General features: G+C 37.6%; 1 protein-coding gene across 9 annotated transcripts in view; it reads right to left on the bottom strand.

Annotated features, from left to right (window-relative positions):
- fryb (furry homolog b (Drosophila)) overlaps window positions 1–24131 on the bottom strand; it is a 115186-nt gene extending 91055 nt beyond the window's left edge. For 2 of the 9 annotated variants that reach the window (XM_015341861.2, XM_069190141.1), the window contains exon 1: window positions 10324–10685. In XM_015341861.2, coding sequence (XP_015197347.2) covers window positions 10324–10501 — 178 coding nt within the window. In that variant the 5' untranslated portion in view covers window positions 10502–10685. Of the gene's footprint in view, window positions 1–256; window positions 1029–10323; window positions 10694–24008 lie in introns of those variants that run through there. The other 7 variants (XM_069190142.1, XM_015341862.2, XR_011189629.1 and 4 more) reach the window with 6 other exon arrangements.
- Between the last annotated feature and the right edge of the window lie 947 nt (window positions 24132–25078).

Here is a 25078-nt window from a genome sequence, read left to right as displayed (position 1 = left end):
GCCGAATTTAGTTTAATCCCATTACTCAGTCTTTGCACGTAATAAGAGCTATTTACATCTACTGTATGACATTCGGATGTGGTAGAAGCAGACGGAAGCAAAAAAAAAAAATTCAATTTAATGATCACATGCAGTGGTCATCAATTCCTTTATTTTAAAACACACAGTAATGTTTTTTTTTCCTTAGTGCTAATGTTAAAATGAAAAACGAAAAGCAAAGCCACCCATGAACTGAAGAGCCTTGCAGTTTACTCACTAGTGCTCCAGGATTTTAGCAGGGATTTGATGCTGATTTCAAAGAAGCCTGAATCTTGCTGGCTGGCCATGTCTGCAGCATACAAAGACGCTTCTGTGCTCCTCCAGCGGTGCGAGAGGCAGGTAGCGTGGGCACGTCTGTGCTGGTGTCACTGCTGACTGATGAGAGGATCAGGAAGGGAAGAGGTAGCCCTGCCTTGCAGAGCCCCTGTACTGGTCCCCTGGCGGTCAGTCCCCTCCTGCAGCAGCAGCGATGTGCTCCCCTTTAAATATCTCGCGCCAGCTCGGGCGAGGAACCAATCCTCTTAATGCAGGCTCTTAATAAGCAATGCAATTTGTCTGTGGCCTGGGCTGGTCAGGAGGTCCTCCATCTCCAAGCATGCTCTTGTTCACGGTTCCGCGCCCCGGCAGAATAACGGGGTGTTAGGTCCGCTCCTTGAAGTGGATCAGAACTGACAAGTTCACTGCATGCCAGCAGCTCGGCCGCAGCAATCAGAGAAGGAGCTGAGCTGCGCGGGATGATTTCACAAACCTGCTCTGACAGATACTCAGGCACTAGCTCGGATTCCACACTGAGAAAGGCACCGGTGAATGGCTGATATGCTGTTGTTGTTGGTGGTGGTGGTGGTGGTGGTGGGTTTTTTTTTCTGCTGTTGCAGGAATTTCACAGGTTCTGTCTCTCTCTGCCACCCCCCTCCCCAAATGAATACAGTGTGTGTGTGCACTGTGGTCTGCCCCTTCCTCTCACAGCCTGTCTCCAAGCACAACATGCTGAATTATACACAACTGCATCATGCTGCAGTAAAGCTGAGCTGCACCCATATATCTGCTTGCAGTGACGTTAAAAAGCCCATCACTCAGCCCAGTCCCTTGAGAGAAAGAGAGAGAGAGAAAGAAAGAGACGGAAACACGGAGAGAGAGCACTTACAGCAACAACATTCTGTTAAGCTTTACTCCCCTTTTTTTCCCGTCCTTGTTATTCCACTGCTACTGTAAATATCTCAGCCTCGTTAAAATACACCGGAGCCAAGCTTGTTTTTTCTGCATGAGCTATTGTGGAGGCGGGGATGCAGTACAGTATTAAACAAAAAACCGAAGGCAGCAAAAAACAGCAGGCAGAACCAGATAAAATAACGCTCTTTTTTTTCAATTTACACATCTCCTACCTCAAGTACTCATCCTGGTGGATGGTAGAGCTGTAGTAAACACCACATTTCATGCATTCAAAATAGGAGCTGGGGCATTTTTGTTTTACGAATTTGGTATATGACATCTTCTTTTCACAGTGTTTGTTAAGCTCCAAAAAAACTGGGACTGGATCATGACATCATTTTTTTAGATACACTAACTGACTCATCAACCTCCAGCAGATTTCTTTTATCGGGAAACATTAATAAAAGTATGTTTCAATAGTACATGCAAGCAAGCTGGTGATGATATCATTCACCTCTGAGGGAATGGCATTGCTTCTGCAAAGAAAGTTCTCTCAGGTACTGCTGACACCCCTGTTTCAGGTAAACAAATTCTAGCGAGCAAATGTGAGATCAGCAATCTAGCAAGCAGCACTAAAGAGTACACAATTCTCATAAAGAGAAAAGGCAATTTGATTTTTTTGTGGTGACACCTATTCAAATACCTCAAGGAGAAACACAATCGTTGACACACTCCTTTGTCACACAGCTGCCTGTGTAAAATACACTCTTGTCTATTGTTACTGAGGTGTATCTGCTACACCTTACATTAAACCACAATAGCATGCCTTTTTTTTGAGCATGTGACTGGGAAATGAATCAGGGGATAAAAAAAAAATTCTGAGCCTTGCCTTGGCCAGCTGTGCCATGAACAAAGACAGATCTCTAGTGTGATGCATTTGTGAGACTCTTCAGCATTCGGCTCACAAGAACAACACAATACCAACTTCATCCTCCACAGTATCACAAAGCACTGCACCAGTCTCTGTCCTGACTGCCTTATGACAATGCAGGTGACCTCTCAAGGCAGCTACGTAGACTTTCATTACATAATCTCCTTGAATTTCTTTATTGTGCTGCAGTAAAAAAAAAGCAATCTCTGCTGGGCTGGTTGTCATTAAATTAGTATTCATGATTTCTGAGAACACGATACCAAATATACAGTACAAAACTTATCGCATTAATCTTGCATTTAATCTTAAATGATTAATTTGTACATCAAACAGCAGACAATGTGCTCCACTGTAACTGAGAGAATAAGCTACAGGACAAAAGCGAAATGAATAGTAAAGGTCACATAACTCCAATACACAGAAAATCCAGACTACAAGTAAATATTCCTTAAATAAGGTGTAAAAATGTATGGAACGCAGTTGTTCTTTCTATACTGTGTTCTGTATGCTCCACCATACTCTGTGAAAGTTAAAGCTATGTCTCTGTAAACAGATTCTATTGATTATTTAAGAATTCACAGACAAAAGCAGTTTACAAGGTTAATCAACAATTACAAGCAGGGCAATCGATATAAATCAAAAATATGTGGCCAACGTAAGGCTAATAAGTCCAGCCACAGTAACGTCAATGGTAGCATCCTGAAGAGTTCAAAAACTGAGTCTAGGACACAATGTGCTGAACCCATCCATCCATTTTCTGAGCACTTCTTCTGATTCAGGGTAACAAGGCAGCCACAGCCTAACCCGGCAAGCAACAGGTACAAGGCAGGATATACCCAGGAGGGGACACCAGTCCATCGCAGGGCAGAAAGACACAGGCACACGCATTCACACCTCGCGTCAATTTTCCCAGAAGCCAATAAACCAGTAGGTTTGTGGACTATGGGAGGAAACTGGGGCCTCTGTAGGAAACCCCATGCGGACATAGGGAGAACATACAAACTCCCTGCAAATAGCAGATGGACAGTGAGGCGGAAATGCAAATCACAGCACCGCCACGCTGCCCCATTTGCTAAACATGGGGTCAAAAACTTTGGGATTTAGAAAGCCTTTTCTCAGTGAAGCAAACAAATTAGAGATTTTACCCCCAAAGCTGTCACACAGCTTTAATGAGCTGTCTCTGCTCACAAAGATGCTCCATTACTTCCCCGAAGCATTTCATTCTGCTAGTCTTTTAGAAGACACACCTATTGCACATGCAGGCTAGGAAAATATAGGCCCCACAATGTGGTGTGAAAGGCAGTGATGAAAAGTGATTAAATGCTCTTGAGAAATCAAAGGATAGAACTCTGCTACAGTCATCTGATCACAATACAGCCAAACTGCACTACAGAACTGCCAACCTGACAGCAGTAAAATACCACACAGGGTTCACATTTATATACTGGATCATCGGGATGCCATGTTTAAATCCCTCATCAGAGATAAACCAAAATCAGCATTCCTGCCAAAATCAAAATGTAAAGAAGAATATAAAACTAACCTAAAACACATATACTATACATATATTTATGTTACAGTGGACAATGCTCCCAGCTCACATTTCTTGGCTGATATAATACATTTAATGTGTACCAACATGAAGCAGTTGTTGAGATAGTGCTTTATATCTAATATGCTCAGGGAGCAATTACGTTTCTATTGCATTTGAAACTGGGTGCCCTGGACTGCATCACTGTACGCAACAGACAGAAAGCAGCTGACACCAGCTTTGCAGTGGCATTTGGATCTGCTGCAATAGAGATATCAGAATCACTCAAGCGGCTGCATAAAGTATTGGTCCAGCAAAAACCCTGTGTTTTCTCTCTGATTGAAAGGTCTCCAGACAAAGGCTACAGAGTTCTTGCAGTCAGATTCTGTTACTTAAACTGCAGTCTTTTTCTCCAGAATTTAAGCTTGCATTTCTGTTTTATTGAATGAATCCACTTGTACCACATAAGAAACAAATGCAATTACTGCGAAAACGTCCCCAGATCATTTTTAGAAGATGCCAGCATTGCACTACAGTTAAAACTGTTCAAAGGGGAACTGCAGTCCCAATTTCTCAGACCAGTTAATAAATCTTGGTACCAAAATAAATTCATTGACAGTACAAGAAAATTACAATTGTCAAATTAAGCATAAATTGGGAACTTTGTGAAAGTACTGTACAGGGGCCATGTTTTCGCAAAACCTTGGTCTTCCCATGGGCGAGAGCGAGACTTCCCATTAACTGCGACAAGACACAGCCCTTCCTGTTCACTAGTCACTTTAATGACTGGTGTAATGCGATGAACGAGAGGATAAGTACAGGTTGTGCAACAGACGTTTCACCGCAGAAATGTTCCAAAGCGATCCGCATACAGAGTTAACAAGTATTATTTGTTGGCTAAACACTTAAAATCTGAAAGTTAAGAGCTATATTTCTATTGGATTTAAAGAGATATATTCACAAGTTTGCTTGTTTACAATGTAATAAGGCTGCAACACGTCACTGGAAGTTTTGTTGCCTCGATCTGAATCGCACAATATGGCGCTGTGCAATATAAATAAATTTCACCTATTATGTGATGTAAATTGGAGGTTTTACAAGTTACTATGTACATTTAACTTCATTGTGGCTTGAAATGCACTTACCAATGTTGATTCTTTTTAACCCCAAAATATACATTGCATTGCAGTTACCCTTTAAGACATTTCGTTCTATTCACTAGCTGGGTATACTGTTGTATTGTACATATAGTGTGTGTATTACTTTATATCCAGTACATACTTTCTCATGAAAATGTGTCTCATCCAAAGTATCAAAGAGCTGACAAAGATTCTTCTTCGTCACTCAATTGCCTTGACTTCTGCATTAACCCAAATGCATTAACGACCTGCAATTCGATAGCTTGTTAACGGTGATCTGGGGGACTCTTGTACACAGAGATAGCAAAGCTATAGTTCTCCAGCAGGCCATTAGGAACCATTACAATCAGGCACACACAAGCAGCAGGTCAGGAAGCTAAAGTCTCAACCATGTGACCAACAAGGCAGGAATTCCACTCTCACCAGGGGGCAGTCCAAATGATCTACACTTGCCCTGCATTTTCTCCAGTGAGTCCATAGCTGACCTTTGGACCCTGAACATGCAAGAGCTTTCAAGACAACAGCTATATTTAGGCAAAGCTGCTATTCCAGGTAGTAGTCCATACAGTACATATCCACAGGAGACTAGTTTGCATTGATAAAGGCAAAATAAACATCACACCCAGAGAACAGCTGATTCTGTGAAGGTACTGTACTGTATCACCCATCCGTTCTTTATTAGAAAACCTCCTGTTTCTAGTAAGTGTCAGGGTAACACGGAAGCACGTACTGTAAGCCAGGATACAAGTCCATCCCTGGGTACACACATAAGTACACAGGGAGAGATTAAACTACCCAGTCTGGCTTTGAAAGGTGGAAGGAAGCCAGAACACCTGGCAAAAACCCAACAGGGGGAAGATCATGTAAATTCCACACATAAGGTGTTCCAGAGATGGAAACAAACCCAGGGTCAAAGAGTTACGAGGCAGCAGTGCTAACCACCAGTCCTCCCAGCACCAACACATCACTCCTTAACATCCCAACCCAGAAAACATGTAGTTCCATAAAATAAAAAAAACCCGAAGACTGGGTGTTTAGACATGACAAAACAAGCTTTCTCTGGCAAGGTATAATACAGAAAAATATTATTAGAAGCCAAGACTATATGTAATTGGATGCAGAAACAGAGGAAAAGCTCATTCCAAAAATAGAATTACGAGTTAGGAGCGCACTACTTATGCTAAAAACGAGTTAATGATTAGCAACAATTGTTTGCGTCTGTGCGGTAATTTTGCAGCTTGTGTTTCACATACAGCATAAGAGGTGACTCACTTCATTCATCACCAGCACACACCTGGCGACGCAGCAGCCCCACCACACAGCGGATCAGGCGCAGAAATAGGAAATGACTTCACCAATTCAACCAAAGGGAAATTCAGATAATGCAGGCACCACCGTGGAATTTAAACAGGACGTCGGGATGAATTCCTCTCTTATTGGACGACTGACTGGATGAGATGTAGCTGCAAATCAGTAACACTGCCACCAAACTGAACTGCAGATTGCAAAAGATACGTTCTGCCTCACAGTCAGAAGAAAGACATCCATTTGTAGCCCTCAAAATTACATCTGTCAGACATTATTGAAGAACTAGGAGACAAGCTTATCTTAGGGGCTACAGAGCACCCTAAGAGACTTATAAATGAAAAAAGGGTATCCAAAAATCAGCAGAGTGGTACAAACACCTAGTTATGAATTTATTAATTTCCTTTTATATAATAAATCTTGTATCCGCTGCACTGGCTTGGCCTATTACACTGTTAAATAAACCCCTTAAATAATTAGGTGTTAAAGGCAGACATGCCTTGCCTCTTCTTGCTTTCTACTGGGTTTAATGACAAAGGAAAGAAAAAATCTGGAGAACCTGTATCACAGGTCTTGTGATTTCCCCTCCAGTATTTGGAGAGTTAACACAAGTAAACAAGATGCATGTTCTGGAAAAAATGTGATATTACCATATTAACATTGCAAAGCATCAAAGCTGGATTAATAAAACATACTGTATGCTTTTATATCAATATTATAATTTTACAGATGCAAAGCTTCTATGGGCAAAACCTTTTAATCCTTTAAATTAGATGAGAACATTTCGTTGAATTCAATCACAGTACAGGCACTGCAATATATGTTGCATTTTATATAAAGGAAGATCTACTTGACTGATAGAACCATCAGAAGCTTTACAATTTTATAAAACTGTGTGTTTACTATAAAATGATGTGACTGCTTCCCAGCACAAGATGTAATGTATCCCGTCAATAAGGTGGGCAGAAAGCATCTGCCTTTTCTCCTAGTAATGAACTAAAGGATGCTTTTATACGGATGCATTTTAAATGTATTAAGCTAAATGCAATTTTAATCCTTTTTGTACTATTGTTCACATCAATAGATTCTCACTGTATTACTTTCTAGCACAGCAGAAACAGCAGCATAAATGTGAACATTTTTCACTTTCAGTACATAGATGCTATGCCGTCAAACCAAATTTATAAAAGCTGAAACCGAAGGATATTTCTGTTGCACCTACTTTTTTAGATTTGTGTCAGGCAACAGACAAATATGATTTGATTATCCAACACTCATCTAAAGCATGACATATTAAGCAGACTATAAAGCAGAAAAAAGCCAGAGGCTGTGTGTAACATGATTAGCAATAATAGTAGAACAGTTGTTTTTTTTATTTTTGTTATACTGTATACTGCTAACATCCAAATCACAATGAAACAAACAAAAAACCCAGCATCCAATCCAAACACTGAGATTCACTAAGTCACTGTGCTCTTCTGGGGAAAAAAAAATGACCTAGTTTTCAAGAAGTAGTACAGGACTTCTCAGGACAACATAAACTAAAAACTTACACAGTTCTTGGTTTACATAATTCCAAAACTCAATAAAACTTAACTGAAAAAAATAACAACAGGTTATCATCTCTACAAAAAATCTAAATCTTGCAGATGTTTGGAGAAATTAAATGATATTTGTAAATGATCTGGTTTGCAAAAAAATTGAAATACTTCCCAGTGTGCTGAGGAAATTCAAATTTAAAACCATCAAAAAGTCTTAATATCTTAACATAACAATGTCACACTATATATGATCCTGTAGTTTTCATATAAACAAGGTCCAATGAAACAGGTACTGTATAAATGAAAAAAGAGCCTGAATAAAATGAAATTGGTCTGTGGAAGCAAACGATGAGTCTTAGTCAGACAAAGACTGAGGAGGGTTAACGGCTTATTTAATTGTTCTGTCCTTTGGCCTAAATCTGGAGCAGACTGATATTAAATGTCGAAAGAAAATGTAAGTTTAGAAATATTACAGCTGTCTTGGCTTATCTGCAGTTTGATGTGAAACTCTGCATCTGTGTCCAGGGCAGCTGCAGAAAACGCCCTTAGCAGTCCACATTACAAAACATTAGCGCATGAGGCTTTCTTATTTATTAGAGACTAAACCACACAAAAAAATTCCATTGGCCATGGTGAGACATTATTCTAATTACTCAGCATTTCAAGTCACTTAGTGGCATGACTTCTCCCAGGAAATAATTTGAGTGGCTTTGACTGCAGGGGTGCTTTACTGTTTATTTCAGTAATTCACTGCAGCATCCTGGATGTGGAAATGCATAAAATGTATAGGTTTTTCAAACTATTTTTCTTTTATACACTTAAAAAGTTGCTCTCCACTGCCCACTGAGGTATACTGAATTTGAATGCAAAGGCCGTGCTGCACTTGTTGCTATGTTCATACATACTGTTGCCTATCCTGCTTCTTGAAAAGCTTTTCCCGCAATGCCAGTTGTGCATGAATAATCTTTGCAGGAATCTTCCAGAATTCCTAATGTGTTGTAAAAGGAGTGCAGATGCCAGCTGTTAAAAGCTGGCTGGAAGAACACAACAAATTGCAAATCGAGTCTGCACATGAACACCGGTTACCAACAGCAAAAAAAAGTCTTGGAAGCTGAAACATGCCCTTTCTATTCCCGATCATTAACGATTTGTTAACGTGAGAAAATAAACTTTTGCTTTCCTGTCAGCCTTATCATTGTGACAAAACTAAATATCAGATTTTTTACCCAATAGTCTCCTTAAGATTTCAGAAAGAAAGAGCCTTTGTTGTTCCAAACTTGCTATAGTGGCAGATATCCCCATGAGATATTTTGTTTGAGAGGCTTATATCCGCACTTTTGCAGTGTGTACGTTTGAATATACAGTACCAACAACATTTAGAATAACAGAATGAAAATAACTGAATCACACCAAGAGACAGAACACCTCTATACTCTATACTTGAGCACTGTTTTAAGTACAGTAACAGAAGCAATAAACAGGCACACAATTTTTTTCACCCATTATTTGATCAACCACTCTACAGATGGAAAGGACTGGAAATGTGGATGTGTGCAGTCCTTTCTCTTTAAAGGATCTCAGTTTTTTAAAGACAGGAACATAAGGGGAAGAATTAAATGGTTAAATTAACTGCTTATTACAAACGTTTTCAAGCTCTGATGAAGGGAAGGAATTTGAAGCATGTCCCTAGAATTCTGTAGCAATGGTTTCCATCCCTGCAAAACATCAGCTTGAAGCTCGGAGTACTCTCACAGTTATCTTTATGGCTTGCAGTGCTCAAGCTTAAATATGAAGAGCATCTGAAGGCTGAAACGAAAAAAAAAAATGTGCTGGACGCTTCAGTGAAACCCTTTCATGCTTATGACCATGGTACCATCTGATATGTTGCACCTGGCATTGGCACAAATAGAGCTGAGGCTGCAAATAGTTTGTGAATTGCGGGGTAGCTACAGAGAAGTCAAGGGAAAAATACCAGCAGAATGAACTGCAAACCAGTTCATTTATGAAGAGAAAAGAAAAGACAGTGTTGTACAGTATGACAGGACATTAAAGGCGGGTCTCCTTTAGGTTTATCTTTATGTATCTTTCATTTTTACATGTTTACCTACCACTGTAAACCTTTAGCAAACTGAAATACTAGCTTAAGTCTAGCTGGAACTAGCACTAACCTGACTCCTTGGAGTAATGAGCAAGATAATCACTGCTACACCTCCGGCTACTCCAGAGCTACACTGTATTATTTGATTTAGAGGTCAGTATTATATTAACTCTAAAACATTACACACTGTTTAAGTTTAGGATGACTCCAAAATTCCACCTTCCATCTCAATACAATCAATAAGATTGTAGAATTAAGCGGTAAAATGAAAACTGGTGACTTTCAGGCCAACAGACATTTGTGAGGGAAATTAGCCCACCATGTGTAGCCAGATGCTGTGGCATGTCAGAAACTAAGAAATTAAGAAAATAAGTTTGGAGGGAACTAATAATATTTGACACCTTTTTTAAAATGAAAAGAGAGAAGCTAAAATGTCTAAGAGAAGGCTGATTCCAGTCTAGAGCTAAGCTGCTAAGATTCACGTCAAGCACAGAACGTTTCACTTTGAATCAACTTCAGTTCTTAGCGCAGAGATTCTACCAAACTACTGTACATCAACTCCCCCCTCCAAATCAAGCAACTTTTCCTACCTTCAAGAATGGAAGGCCTTTTCTTAGAGCGCATCCTCCTGACTATTCCTCTAAAATCGTTCCCTGCGAGCATCCCCTCAGGTAAATTGGCCATCTGAGCCAAGACGATACCATCTTGTTCCCCGTTCTGCTCCCCATCAGCCTCAGCAATGTCCAAATTGTTCTCCTCGAAAGACATTTTGAAATGGCACAAAGCATTCCAGTCTCAAGTCGTCTTATGCTGCTGCATCGAGGCAGATTTGGTGGGTTTTTTTGTTTTCGCTTTCTGTCCGGCCCCACAGCCCTGTGAAGCTCTCCAGCAGGCAGATGCAATGTGAGTGTCTGGAGTTTGCTCCTGTTGGTATGTTTAAACCACCGCACTTGTCAGGGCAGTTTAGCAAGTTACAGTAACATGCGTGAACTGGGCAGGTGTAGGATTACTGAGCGGCCCCTCCTCCTTTCAGCAGGCTGGAGAGAGTAGAGCAGAAAGGCAGCAAAACAGACAAACGCTGCAATTTGCTGCAGAGCTCCACACAAGGCAATCCAGCGTGCCTACCGAGGAAGACACTTCTAATCTTTACTGGGGAAAACATTACTCAATCAGTGCTCATGCATCAAATCCTCCCATTCTTTTGTATGGAACTGCCTGAGCCTTCCTGAGCTTGACCTTTCAAAAGCATGACTTGTGTCAAGGATGAATGCCAGATTGTCATTTACCAGCACTCTAATTCTCCGTTAATCCCCCAACATACACACACATACATTTTTTTTTCATTTGCTCCATTGTCCCCATTCGCTCTGGTAAAAATCACAATGCAATGACATAATAATCTCACATACAGGCGATCATCTAAGTCTAATAGTGAGGCAACCACTGCAAACAGAACCAGGGAGACACATTCTGAGATATGTGCTACAGGGCATCGTACTGGCCTCTCTGATCTTAAAATAAAAGAATTCATATTTAAAAAAAAAGATCTGAACAGAAAAAAATAAATAAATGGAAACCTGTACTTTATAAATAATTCAAAGACCTAAGAAACAAAATATATTTTCTCTTATTTTGTACATTTTAAGCCTAATATGTTCTCTCATTGTTTCTTGGCAGGCTGTAGGATCTTGGACAGTTAAGGGTTAGTGTGCTGTATGTTAAATTGAGCAATTTGCGGCTAGTGACAGACTGGTCACTCCCTAAAAAACAAGAACAACAACAAAGGAAAAAGCTAAGCACTTTTCTGCACTAGTTTTGATCCACCAAACAGGAAATCATGATTAAACTTTAATGAGCAACTGAGATACAAATCACAACAGACAGACTCTGCTGGGTCACTCTCATTGCCTTAAAGGACAACCGAGTTATGTTGAAGCTGATTTCAAAAGAGCTTGAGAAAGGAATCTAAAATGAAAACAAACCACTCGGAAATGGAATGTAAAATTGTGTAATTTTGACCATGCCAGACACAGGTTTTGCCCTTCATTTTAAATAGTCTACTCCTTTCCAACCCATCCACTCTTGTTACGTCCTCAATGTGGTGCCTTCACTGTTAAACACTGGGTGTACTTCTACTTCAACAATGAGATAAATCATAAAGAAGAATAGTTGTCAGTGTTACAAAATGGCAGTTTGAATTACCAAGCCGTCAGAGAAACCAGTGTTTAGTTTTAATGATACATTGTGGCATTTATATCACCTCACAAATGGCATCTGACAGTGTTAGGAATCACAAAAACCAAGCAGTTCCCAGTTTCAATGTATTGACTATGTATTCCAATGCTGGTCCTACAGGTATATCTACACAAGATCTGCGAGAAGCTGTTAAATTGCTCTGCTTAAGCCAGTAACCAGGTTGGAATAAGAACCCACATTAATATCAGCTCTCTGGGATCTCAACTGGACATGCTATTTCATTGTTTCCAATTTGAAATCTCTCCTGTGTTGAACTGTCATATGTATTCCTTAGTGTTTCTTTGTGGTTATTTTATACCTCTGTTGACTGCCTTTATTCAAATAAACTGCCAAGAAAATTTCATTTCAAAGGACAGAAGACTAGTGCATGCCTTTGTAACACTACTGTACATTTTGAGCCAAGTAGAAAGTCCACTCTCTCAAATCTAAGCACAATTCACAGAACTATGTTGTTTGAAATGCTATTGTATACATTTATGCTACGTTATCTACCATAGATAAGAAGTTAATATGTAAATAAAATATGACAAATGAGAAAAGGGCATTTTGCCTAGACTGCAGATGCATGTAAAACCTTCTTTTTGTAGTAGCATTGTACAGTAGTTGCCATTATTTTCCTCCTTTTATATGCCAGTTTGGAATCCCCATTCAAACTGGCACAGACTAGAACCAGTACCAAACATTGCCAGACCAAAAGTACTGACACTGAAGGTTCTCAGACTACATACTTCTATTTAGATTCTGAAATCGGAACAGGAGAGCTTTGATGTTTGCTGTATTATTCTTGAATGCAATCTGAAAAGGTCAAATCTGGTCTAAATATTCCATACTATCACTGCCTTTAACCCCACACACATAAAATATCACAAGCATAAAGTATGTTAAATTCAGAAAACATCCACACTGATATCCCAGCAATTGTAGACAAGTAACGCTGAATCCCAGAAGACAATATAAACACAGAAAGAGCTTAAATTTGGGATTTCACAATAACCAATACAAGATTCTCTTATAACTTTGTAGCCTGGGACAAGACTATTAGCATATTGTAGATAAGCTGTATGTGTAACATGACCACAACAGGAAACAAACAGCTGAAAAGAGCTTAGGAATCACTGGCTTTTTCCACTGACAACAGATCTGCAGTATGCACTAATGAATAAATTGCACAACCACTAACAATCTAAACTTGTTGGGTAACTACAGAGCATTGACTGCTCTCAAGTGAACAAGTTTGCTGTGCATGTGAGCTGGCATGTCAAAAAAAGCTATAATCTCAATGCAATGATCAGACAGTCACCTAATTAACTATTATTATTTTACTGGTCCTGCTCAGTCCATTATATGTTTTCTATTTTTACTATGCCATATTCAGAACCTTCTAACTGCTTTTGAAAACCACCTTCCCAAGGTAGACATCTTAACTACTTGCTTACTTTCTTCTGGTATGATCAGAGGATGGTGTTTTTACACATCATGGGTTGGTACTGTACCTGTTACAAGGCACCACACCCCTCTGCACAAACAAACTCACACTTGTAACCCTTGTAACACTGACAGTTACAAGATCAGTTGATCACTTCATTGTTTCGTATTGTAACCGTGCATTATATTTACTCAGAATTGCAACAGACCATTTTTATTTCATTTTGCACCAGGAGCAAAAATGAAAGCAAAGATTCAACTGCTTTGTAAACACCTTCAAAGTTTTTTTGAAACATGCATTCACAGTTCTTCTCCTGTCCTTTAGGTACAGAACCTTTGTTTGTTCATTTGCTTTTTACTTACATAGGTATTTCATGTTTTAATTTTATTTACCAGTGTCCTGTTATTGCTTAGAAATAAGGGATTTTGCAGGTTTTAAAAAGCAAGATTATGTATCAAAGTCCACAACTGCAACCATGTAAAAATCTATACAACTGTACATATTACTGTGAGTGTAATAATACAAAAGCCTATTTTAAAGGAATTTTACTAATATGATACTGGTGATCTAGTAAGAAAAGAGCTGACAATGTGAGAGATCAGTTAGATGTAGCATATACTGTACACAACTCGCCAGGAAAATTACAAATAACTAAAAATATTAAATAAACACAGCTTCTGCCATGAGAAATATCAAAGAAGTTACTTTTTTTAAGGGAAGGAAAAGGGCATTCCTACCTATTTACAAATAGCCAGAGAGCAGAATGTGGTTATCAATAAAGACATCAGGCCTCATTTTAAGACTAATACACTGTATAACAGTAGTATACCTACTGTACAGTATATACAGGTACTGTATATACAGGTCCTACCTAAAACTATAATAACTATATCTCTATTACATTGTTGCAGATGTAAACACAAGCAATTGCAATAACAAAGTTATTTTTCTGGTTAATAATGAGGTGACATTAAAAAATGCTTTTTGTCATCAGTTTTAATTTCCTCTTGCAACACAAGCCTTCATACTTCAGATGGAATATCTACAAATCACGTGCAACATCTTGCCCTTTTTCTTCTCCCTATCAATACTTGTGTTTTCTAATAAGCAGGGAGTCTAACTAATGTCAGAATGGGTAACTGCCTGATAACTGCAAGAAACAAGCAGTTATGGCCAACTTGGAAATGGAAGAAACAGCCATGTCACAAACTTACAGAGAGGGGGAATTAATTAATCCATTACATTGGAACTGAAGAGGATTTTGCCATTTCATCTACTGAATTTCAATAAAATAATTTATCTGACTGCTTTTTAGATAATCTCGGCACCAATTCAGACAACTATAGGTAAAAAAATGTGATCAGATATTCAAATTGTAAAAAAAAAATGAGCATTCATAATAAAGACAGCTTTTCTGGTTTTAGTTACATTTATATTCGATATTGAAAATCTAAATGAATAGTTTAACTCATAACTATTTTCTAGGTGAACCTTGCAGAGTAAAACAAGAATTCAATATAAAGCTCAATCTCTCACATATAATAATACCACAAAATATATAATAACAAACAATAACTTTGGCTGTATTTTAAAATTTCGACTTTTTAGAAAATGAATTATGAGAAAACGTATTTGCTTATTTTCCACAACCCACAGCACAGTGGACAAGGTCTATTATTTCTTGTAAAATTAATGTGATTTACTCAGCACCAGATAAATCAGTGTAGTATCCCCCCCTCCTCAGACATTTTAGAAAGGTTGTCCTCTCACACTGTAAACAACTATGCTGCTGTACTGTGCAAAACGTGCCCAGAATTTTCTACATCTACAACCTGCAAAACCTAATTCACACTACAGCCCTTAACAAAGTCATTATTCAGCACACAGATCCTCATTTCCGGTATGAATCATCCAGCCTACCGTAATCACTCCGTTCCATCGCCCTTTAAAGTGCTCTTTGAGTCCCTCATAATTTGATTGTTCCATCTATGGCACAGCAGCCTATTTTAATTGCCTCAGATTATAATAGGAACGTCTAACCCATTGTTAAGGCCTCATCTCTTCATCTTTCAGTGAACAACTCTGAGACACTGGCTCCCTCTAATGTTCCAGGTCTGAATAGATTCCAAATAAGAAACATAACACTGCCAGAAAAGAAAACAATGTCTCACAAATGTGTGAAAGAAAACATATTCATGCAATGTCAACTTTAAGATTAAGCCCAGAAACTGTTTTCTTTTGTCAAATAAATGAGTGATTTTAACAAACTTAAGAACTGTACTCTAGCACAGCTCTGCAGGCTGTGGTCCCTGACAATAGTTCAAACATCTAAAGATTGGTTTCTCCTGTTCAGTGTTTAACAATTCAATGACAAACAAGCTGATCAAGTTTCAGGAAAGCAGAGCATCCAATTTAGGTACACTACAGTATTTGTTCTATGTGACATTATATTTGAAAAGAAGAACTGGAACAACATGATTTATTTATAGGTTGACTCTGCAAAGTATAATGTACTGTAGCTTAAATCCTGCAAGTATTGAATTATGGTCTGAGTCATCTAAATTCAATTTGTAAACACATAGTCTATATACAGTAATAGGCTACTGTATTCATATTTCAAAATCAGAAAATATTTGAAGTTGTGCAGTTCAATCCAAAACCCCTATTTTCCATTTAAAGGCATGAGACATATGTTGACAAATTCCATCTAATTGCTGCTTTCAGTGCTTTTTCTCTGGGAGAATTGTATGTTCTCCCATAAAAACAACAAAAGGAAATTAATCCTAAAATATTATTGAAGATTAATCTTATGAATTTTTTGCCCCAGAGCACATTTGTAAAATACATTTGTCCATATTTAAATCTAATCACTGTTATCCTCTGAATTTTTATGATTCTAAGGTCTGTGTTTTCCCACTAGCTAAACAAAGCCTATAGAGCCTACTGTACTGTATACAGCCTATACTATATATTCTTTAATTACATAAACAAGTGAAGATCATTAACTTCTACATTGAAGCTCTTAAATTGCAGCATAAAAGACTTCAACTAGCCACATTATTTTGTACAGTCAGCAACCAACGTATTATTTCAGTGCATTAAATTTGAGGAAATCCTGATATCCCTGTAAGAGATGAATATTAAGAGATTCTGTCCCTTAAATTAATATTCCATCCAGGTAGTTTTGTTTGAAGCACAATCTGTCCTAATGCCAATTATAATAACAAAACAATCAATATTGTGTGGGGCAGTGCAGTGGCTCTGTGGCTAAGGATCCGCGCCTGTGGCTGGAAGGTTTCCAGTTTGTATCCTGTGGCCGGCAGAGGAATCCTACTCTGTTGGGCACCTGAGCAAGGCCCTTAACCCCAGCCGCTCCAGGAGTGCTGTATAAATGGCTGACCCTGCATTCTGACCCCAAGCTTCTCTCCCTGTGTGCCTGTGTCTCATGGAGAGCAAGTTGGGGTATTAAAAAAGTCAAATTCCTAATAGAAGAAATTGTACAGTATATGGCCAATAAAGTAGTCTGAACTTAATAAGGTTTTCTCCTGTTGCAAACGTAAACCCACCAACAGAAAATAAGCAAAACTTGCTTTTATTGTTAGTGTACGACCTGCACTAATACTGTACCTTTCAGCACTTGAGCTAAACCAGTGATGATACGGAACAACCATTAAAGGTTTCACACTGGCTTCTTCAGCTGCTCTTCTTCTACTGTAGCATATCCCATGAGATCCCAGTTCTTGACATACTGACCTTTGGCCAAACAATTTTATATCCAGGTCTTCTAGTGTTTCCATGTGAAGTCTTATTTTCCATTTATATTCCAACAACATAAATTGTATAATATGTCACATTGAGTCCAAGGTCTCGACTTTCTCTTTAGGCCCACTGTGGGAAAACTGCCCACATTATTTTCAATGGAGTGTGCACTATATTCTCTGTTTAGCTAGTGGGAAAACAAAGACCTCAGAATCATGAAAATTCAGAGGATATCAGTGGGTAGAATCAAATTTGGACAAATATATTTAAAAAATGTGCTCTGGGACAAACATCAATATAATTTTAGGATTAATTTCCTTTCTTTGTTTTTATTGGAGAACATAAAATTCTCCCAGAGAAAAAGCACTGAAAGCAGCAATTGGATTGAATTTGTCAAAATATGTCTCATGCCCTTAAATAGAAAGTGAGGTGGTTTTAGATTGAACTGTACAATTTCAAACATATTCTTGAAACAATTCTGGAATAATAGAGGATAGCAATATTCTTTCATAAAATTAAAGATCTCATCAGATTCATATTTATTGTGGATACAGGATAATCCGTATTCCCAAACTTTTTTTTTCTTTTCACTGCTTTATGAATCTAGCTTCTGCTCTGTAACAAATATCCTCATTCATTAAAGCAATGCAGGCTACAAGAATACAACATACTGTACACTTTAAAAAAAGTGGCATTCAGATATTGCAGTAATGTTAGCATCAATAAACATCAATATTTGATATGAATAATATTTAATAAATCACCCATTGAAGCTTTTAATTCACCTTTTTTGTTACTGTGATGAAGGGTTAGTGGGATAAGAAGTTGCTTTCTCACTTGAATGTAAACAACTTCATTGTATGAAATAATACTTACCAGGTTTTTTACCCTTTAATTCTGGCAATTGTCCATAGAAATCTGAAAATCAACTAAAAGCTGAATTTATGAGCTGCTGAGCTCTTTAGACAAAGAGTAAAGAAGGGGCCATCATAAAATTGACCTCAATTACATTTAAGACAAAGTTTCACATAAAGTACTTTTTCTTAAGACCTAAACGTATTGATCAACAGTGATTTAGCCCATGTACTGTACACCATATCAAACTATCAAATCACACAATATCATGTTTACGCATACATGCTATCAAATCATTTTTTTCACTGTAGTCAGAAAATAACACTGCATAACTGCAGGATACCCAATTTTACTTAAGTTAATGAAGTGGAAGAAGAAGGAGACACTGGTTTGTTGCTATGGTAATTGTTTAACCTTCACTTGCTTTTTTCATATTATAATTATCTTCCTTTGTGAACGCACTGTCATTTCCAAAGTGAAGAAACTCACTGTCGTAGTGAATAGCAACTAAACCCTTCCTCTCAGATGCTTTCTGTAAATGTCAAAAAGCACACTGCGGCCTATGAAAATTTAACAAGGTTCTTATGTTACTTATCTGTGTTTGTGTTGCTCACATTTTGTGCCCAAAACTAAGTGGTGCAGAATGGCTTTTTCTATCACATTAGAGAAAATAAACTAGGCTTCCAGACTTCACAAGGTAGGCAACCTATTACAAATAGAAGGCCAACATCTAACTCTCCAAGCAGAGAAAAAATCAGCAAGCTGTTGCCATGGTAAAGATCAGTATGTCGGTTAACACAGGCACAGCTAAGACTGCTGAATAATTGACAAGTTTCTAATATTAGGGAAGCTCATTTAAAGTTAATTTGACATCGTCATCATACAGTCCATATTTTACACATTAAATGTTTTAAAATGACAGATAAAAAAGCAGAGAATATTAGAAAGATGTGGGGTTTCACATCTATATTCATGGGCAGAAAAGCTACAGTATGTATGACAAGTACAAAGTGGAGTGAATGACTTGAGTTACAGTAGTTTTCCACATCATTTTTTTTTAACTCCGGTTTTACTGTGTGTTCACAGCTGTTACAAACGCGTCATATCTTTCCCACTACGGCCCAGAAAAACACGGACACTGTAAATGAAGCAAACTGTATGAATGACAGACAAATTACAGCAAACATACTAAAAAATAAATAGCAGTAATTGCAGGCAATGGTAAACACTTCGCTTGTACGGTTTTTGGTTCAGCAGTGTTTCTGGTCCCACTCCAGACATACTGTAATTAAAGTCCTTATCGAGTCGTTCAACAAGAATGGCCTTTCACTTCTTCCACTTGAGGCAAACCGCAGCTGCTGACAAGCTGAGCTCCAGGAGCCCACCTACCATATGGGCACTTCCCTTCAACTCTCCCCGCTGAGCCATCTGCTCAACGCGAATAAATCTGACCTTCATCAGGACATGACAGCATCATTTCGGCAGGGAGCATCCAACAACGCGTTTGACAGAAACACAGCACTGCAAATGTGTACAGAGACAATTACAAAAAAAGGACACTGGGCCAAAAATGCGTGCCTTTAAATGGAACGTAGTCTAGGCCTTTACATTATCACAAGTGGTGAAACTCATTCAATCTAAACTCTACCCTGAGTCATTATGAAGGCCAAAGGAATATGAAGCAGACTTTTTTTCCCCAAAACAGCTTAAATAAGCTTGACATTGGAATTGATGCATTTTTTACAGAATATACTTAATCAGAAACAGTGTCCCTGGTAATGAAATTAATTTACCAGCTGCCGGAATACATGGTAGCTTTGTTGTTTGCATTTTACAATTTTAAAGATGCATAAACTCCTACACGTAAATGCAAATAAGACAGAGCTTTTAATATTGTTCTCTGAACACTAACACCCTTTCTTCTGGAGTCTCTTAAATAAGTTTATTATACCTTCTAAAGTATATTAATTATCCAAAATGATGCTCAAGCTATTTCTTTCTTAATGAAACCAATCTTTTGTTTTTTAGAAAAAGATGACTTTGGAAATATCTGATTTTTGTAATGGGTTTTATTAGGTTAAACTGGATCCCCATTGCTCAAGCAGCAAAAGTAACACAAAGAAAAAATTAACACAAAGCATTGCATGAATGAATGAATAATGTACTGTAATGATAGTAAATTAAATTTTACAAAACATTTATAAATAAGATTTGTTAGCCCCAGCAGAGAAAGGCTTAATACAGTACATGTGCTAAGGTCTCTGAATAATGTTTCTCTGGCAGTTGTTCATAGCAAAGTCTTTAATTGCTCAATGTCCTCAGTGCAGCTCTAAAATAGCATCAGCCTCCCAAATCACCTTACCAGCACAAAAGAGAAACAAATGTGGTTAATGTAAATGTGCCTCACTGAGCACCGGTCCATTCCACTGGTGATGTTGCATCAGACATATTAAATTACAGAAAAGCCATTATGCTCTCTAATATAATAAGAGCATTGAACTTAAATATCGTGTGCATTATCTAAGAGTTTCAAAAGGAGCAGTCTAATAACAAAGGATACAGTCTAGGTGTTGGCCGTATCAAGTAACACAAATGACCAATTATTATCCTAATGAGTAAACGGAAGAATACTGTATTCTTCTTTGTGAGGCGTGGTATCTGAACCTCAGGTAAAGGCAGTTGTTGTTTTCAGCATTGCCTGAAGTAGAATAAAAAAATTGATAACTTTCTTTAAAACCCTCTGCTGATAGCGTGAAGGTCTTCGGACAATGTCCCATTTCTTTATATACCCGAGTCTAACTAAATGTATATGGCATTGTGAGTAAAAAATAAGAGCAATAAAGAAAGATAAATTGATCAACACATAAACATACATTTAGCAAGTTATAGAAAAGCATACTGTATTTAACTGCAGCTAGGCCCAGTTTATTTCAGATTGTTGATTTACCCAACTGCAGTAACACCAACAATTTCAAGTCTGCTATAAGATACAGAAGTACTGAATTGTTTTATTTACAGTAAATACAAACCCACAAAAATAAAAACATATTGATATAAACATAACATAACTTTTTAAATGAAAAAGATTGCTGTAATTTGCTATCAGCTTTCACAGCAAATCTGTACGCTGGAAATGCACTCCCAGCTGTGATATTGTTTTAAAAAGCAGTTACTGTATGTCATATTGCCTCACTGTTGTAGTGGGATGTGTTGCCATAGAAACCAAAATGGAGTAGTCCTTGTAACACAGCAAAGAGCTAAAAGAAAGTGTGATAAAAATGACTTACTTTTTTCTGTTTGCCAACTACCAATACGAAATGTTTTTTTTTTTTTTTCAAAAAATGGCAATGACCATCTACAGTATCTGCAAACAAATAAGTATAGTACAGGCCAATTCCAATTCCAACTAAAAAGTGATAAACAAAGAGTAAAACATATCTGCTGCAGAGCCTTATTTGTGTGATTGTAGGAGAGAAAGCAGGAATATGAGAAAAAGAGGTGGGTTGGAGAAAACAAAGAAACAAGAAAGATCTGTGAGATCTGGGTTGGCGGTAGATAAAAAAACAGGATAAAGAGATGGAATTCTGGAGAGCTATATCTATGTACCACTGGAAGGTGTATGACAAAAAATGAATACAGCTGGAGAACATACAGTATGAATGACATGCCACCTGTGTGAAGAGGCCACCAGTCCATTGTTGTTAGAAAAAAGATATTTCAGTTTCAGCCAGCATACGCAGCACAATTTAGAAAACTACAGCATTTTTAGGAAAATTTTTAGGAACAAGTAAGGGTTTATTCCATGCTGAAAGAGAACAAAAGAAACACAACGTTTCGGTTGTGGAGCCTTCTTTGGGAGTGTGGCCTGAAAAAGGCTCCACAGCCAAAACGTTGTGATTGTTTTCTTCTTTTTACAGCCTGGAATAAACCTTTACTTGTTCCTTTGCATCCTACGCAATGCTGACAGAGCTACTGTACCTACTGTACGTGAACTACAACAGCATTTTTATACACTGAAGCAAAATAAAATGTTACCATTGCATTGTCAAAGATTTTCAGATTCTCTAGACCTGCAACCTGTAAGTCAATTTATGACGCTTGTAAAACTTTTACTTACTGAATAAAAAACACAATCTCTGAAAGTTTTATGACAAAGAACATAACTTTTAAATGTTGCTGATTGTTCACAGCAGAACATCCAATCTAGCATCTTTCTACAACATTACATTTATGTCTATAAAATAAAAAAAGTCTCCGTCAATGGACTGATATTTTAATCTTAATGGACACTCATGTTACTAGAAACATGGCACATGATACGGACCTTCTGGTGCGCGTCATAAAATATTTAGTTGTGAGCCTTATAAATTACTTTTTTTTGCCGATGTCAAAAGGCAGACATGCAAACAGTACAGCATACAGATAAAGGTGCTGTAGAAGTTACCTTAGCATTCAGTAACTCCTCAGAAGGAAAGGAACAATGCTTAATAGTCAATAATTAGCACATTGTCCCATTTTTAAAAAATAAATTTAAAATGTAAAATATTGCTGTAGACCACAACAGTTGACAGGAGTATCATATTCTTTACACATGACATCTACAGCTGAAGTCCCGAAATAACAACTTCTCTTTTTGCCAATTTCATGTAGAAATGTATTGGTTTTCCACACTGCCTCTTTACAGTATTTGTTTACGGTACTAACAATTATTAGTGCCCTTGGGAGTATTTTTATAAACAACTGCCACAAGTTTGTCTCATTAACAAATACTGGTACAAATTTGAGGCTTCAAATGATTCATTGTTCACAAAGACAAATTACAAAAGCATGGATATACAGTTATACTGTATACTGTACAATATGTAAGTACTGTATAGTGTTTTAAAATACAAGCAAATGCTATTGTTATGGCTTTTGCTGATATTTTAAAACAATATACTGAGCCGATAAAAAATGTGTTTAGATTTTCTGTAGTTGAGCCTATGAAAATACTGCCCATTGTTTATTCACAGGTTACACATACTGGTACATTATCAACACAAACTGTACATACAGTACTGTAGGACAGAATAAGATTGATACGTTTGACTGTACTGTACATCTGTCCATGACACCATGCTATTTGTACTGTTTATCATATGGAAATAATACTGATTTAGAGTGTCTTCAAAGTTTACCAATAATAACTTTTCACGTTTATGTTAAAATTAGTACCTTGTCTTACTTAACAATGAATTGCTTTACCGTGATCGAAGGTAAACAGGTGTGTTAAACAGGCCAAAAAAAGCTGTACTCTGGAAGTCTACAGTGCATACAGTATATAGTACGTTTCCATAAGAGCACTAGCAGATTTTACAAGCCCAAAATAACACCCACGCAAATGTTTAGCCTTTTTTTAAAAACAGAAACATAAATTGACTTTAGTATGATAATGAATTTTCGTCTTGGTGTAATACATCAGCGCACAATTCATTCCTGTGACTGGTTAAAGCTACACTGGTAGTACCAGACAAAGAATCTACCTCATTCCACGCCGAATAAAGCGTCAGGTAAAATAATAATCATGCGTGGTTTTGTTTCTTCGTTAAACTGTGGATCCAATGACCGTTTGTGTGAGTAACAAATCTGGATTATTTCGGTTCATAAAAATATGCCAGAGAAAAAAGAAACACGTCAATCATTCGCTGATACAAAAGCATTTGTTTCGACTCGTTTTTCTCGAAAACCAACTCGCTTTGTGATGACTACCATTCAAATAGTGTAAATACATCTAACTGCACGTATAAAATATGTAAGTATATCTAATTTCATATACATAAACGTGTGATATTGTTTAGCTCTTCAATTTTGTATAAATACAGTATATTAAGAGCTAATCTGCGTATTTATGGCATACGTATTGCCGGTGACAGACTGACACACAGTACCTCTTGAAAAGCAGCACATTGTTCAATACGCAAAAGGGGTACAGTATATTACCGTATATATTCTGAATTCCTTCCTATTTGTCCATCTCGTCTCCAAACATTTCTTCGAAAACGCGTTTTTAAGCAGCTCCTTTTTGTACTTGCTTTGACAAGCGGCTTTTTTTTCTTCAGTAGACCTGGAGGACTCAAATCCCACCCCTAGCAACGAATCAAAAGCAGTCCACTGTAAGAAAGAGGACATATCGTTTTTCCATTCGCCAGTAGCCACACCAATCACTGGAAACTTAACATCTCAGTTCAGTTTGAACACCTGATGTAAGATGCAAAACCTTTTATATACTGTATAGTAAGTTCTTTAAAAACGTTTTCATTATTCCAAATGTCTGCTGAGGCGCGAATTAACAAATACAAAACAAATTATTGGCACATTTTTGGCAACTAGCAAAATTCAATCCAGGCTCTTGGGGCCTGACACAAGTTAGGCGATTTTGAACTTCACCTACAGGTGAAAACAAACTCACAAGCAATTGACAAAATATGCAAAAACGTTATTTTTATCTCCTGGATAAATATTTAGTTCAATTAAGCAACGAAAGCATGAAAAGTAAAGATGCCGTTGCCCATAATTGACTACGTTTCCAGTCGTATTAATAACACTTCACTGCAATCTGCGAAACACTTACTGTAGATGCATCCACGCCAGATTAATGCTACACGTATTTCATGCACTTTTCACGACTAGATGATGATAAATTTATAAAAACACTTTGTGGAAATTCATTACAGGAGTTCAATCTTAAAATGAGCAGTATTTCTTATTTCAGAACATCTCAGAAAAAGTTTGAATTCGTCTCCCGTACAACTGATTTTAAATATTTAATGTAGGGTGTCCGAGCAACCAGAGCAGGGAGAGCTGTAAGTAAATATAATGTCTAGAGCTGGCATTACTATCAATTTATCCTTCGAATATAGACCTCTATTCATTTTCCATATTAGAGAACTTTAGAACTTTAGTCGTGAGACCAGTCAATTATGTTACTGTACTGTATGTTACACATGACTGCGAAATTCATCAAGCAACAAGCTGGATAGGTACGCTTTTAGCTATACTTTTAGCTACAC

The sequence above is a fragment of the Lepisosteus oculatus genome, chromosome 5 (genome assembly GCF_040954835.1).
Source record: "Lepisosteus oculatus isolate fLepOcu1 chromosome 5, fLepOcu1.hap2, whole genome shotgun sequence".
NCBI classification, from domain to species: Eukaryota; Metazoa; Chordata; class Actinopteri; order Semionotiformes; family Lepisosteidae; genus Lepisosteus; species Lepisosteus oculatus.
This window is presented reverse-complemented; position numbering and strand designations above follow the sequence as displayed.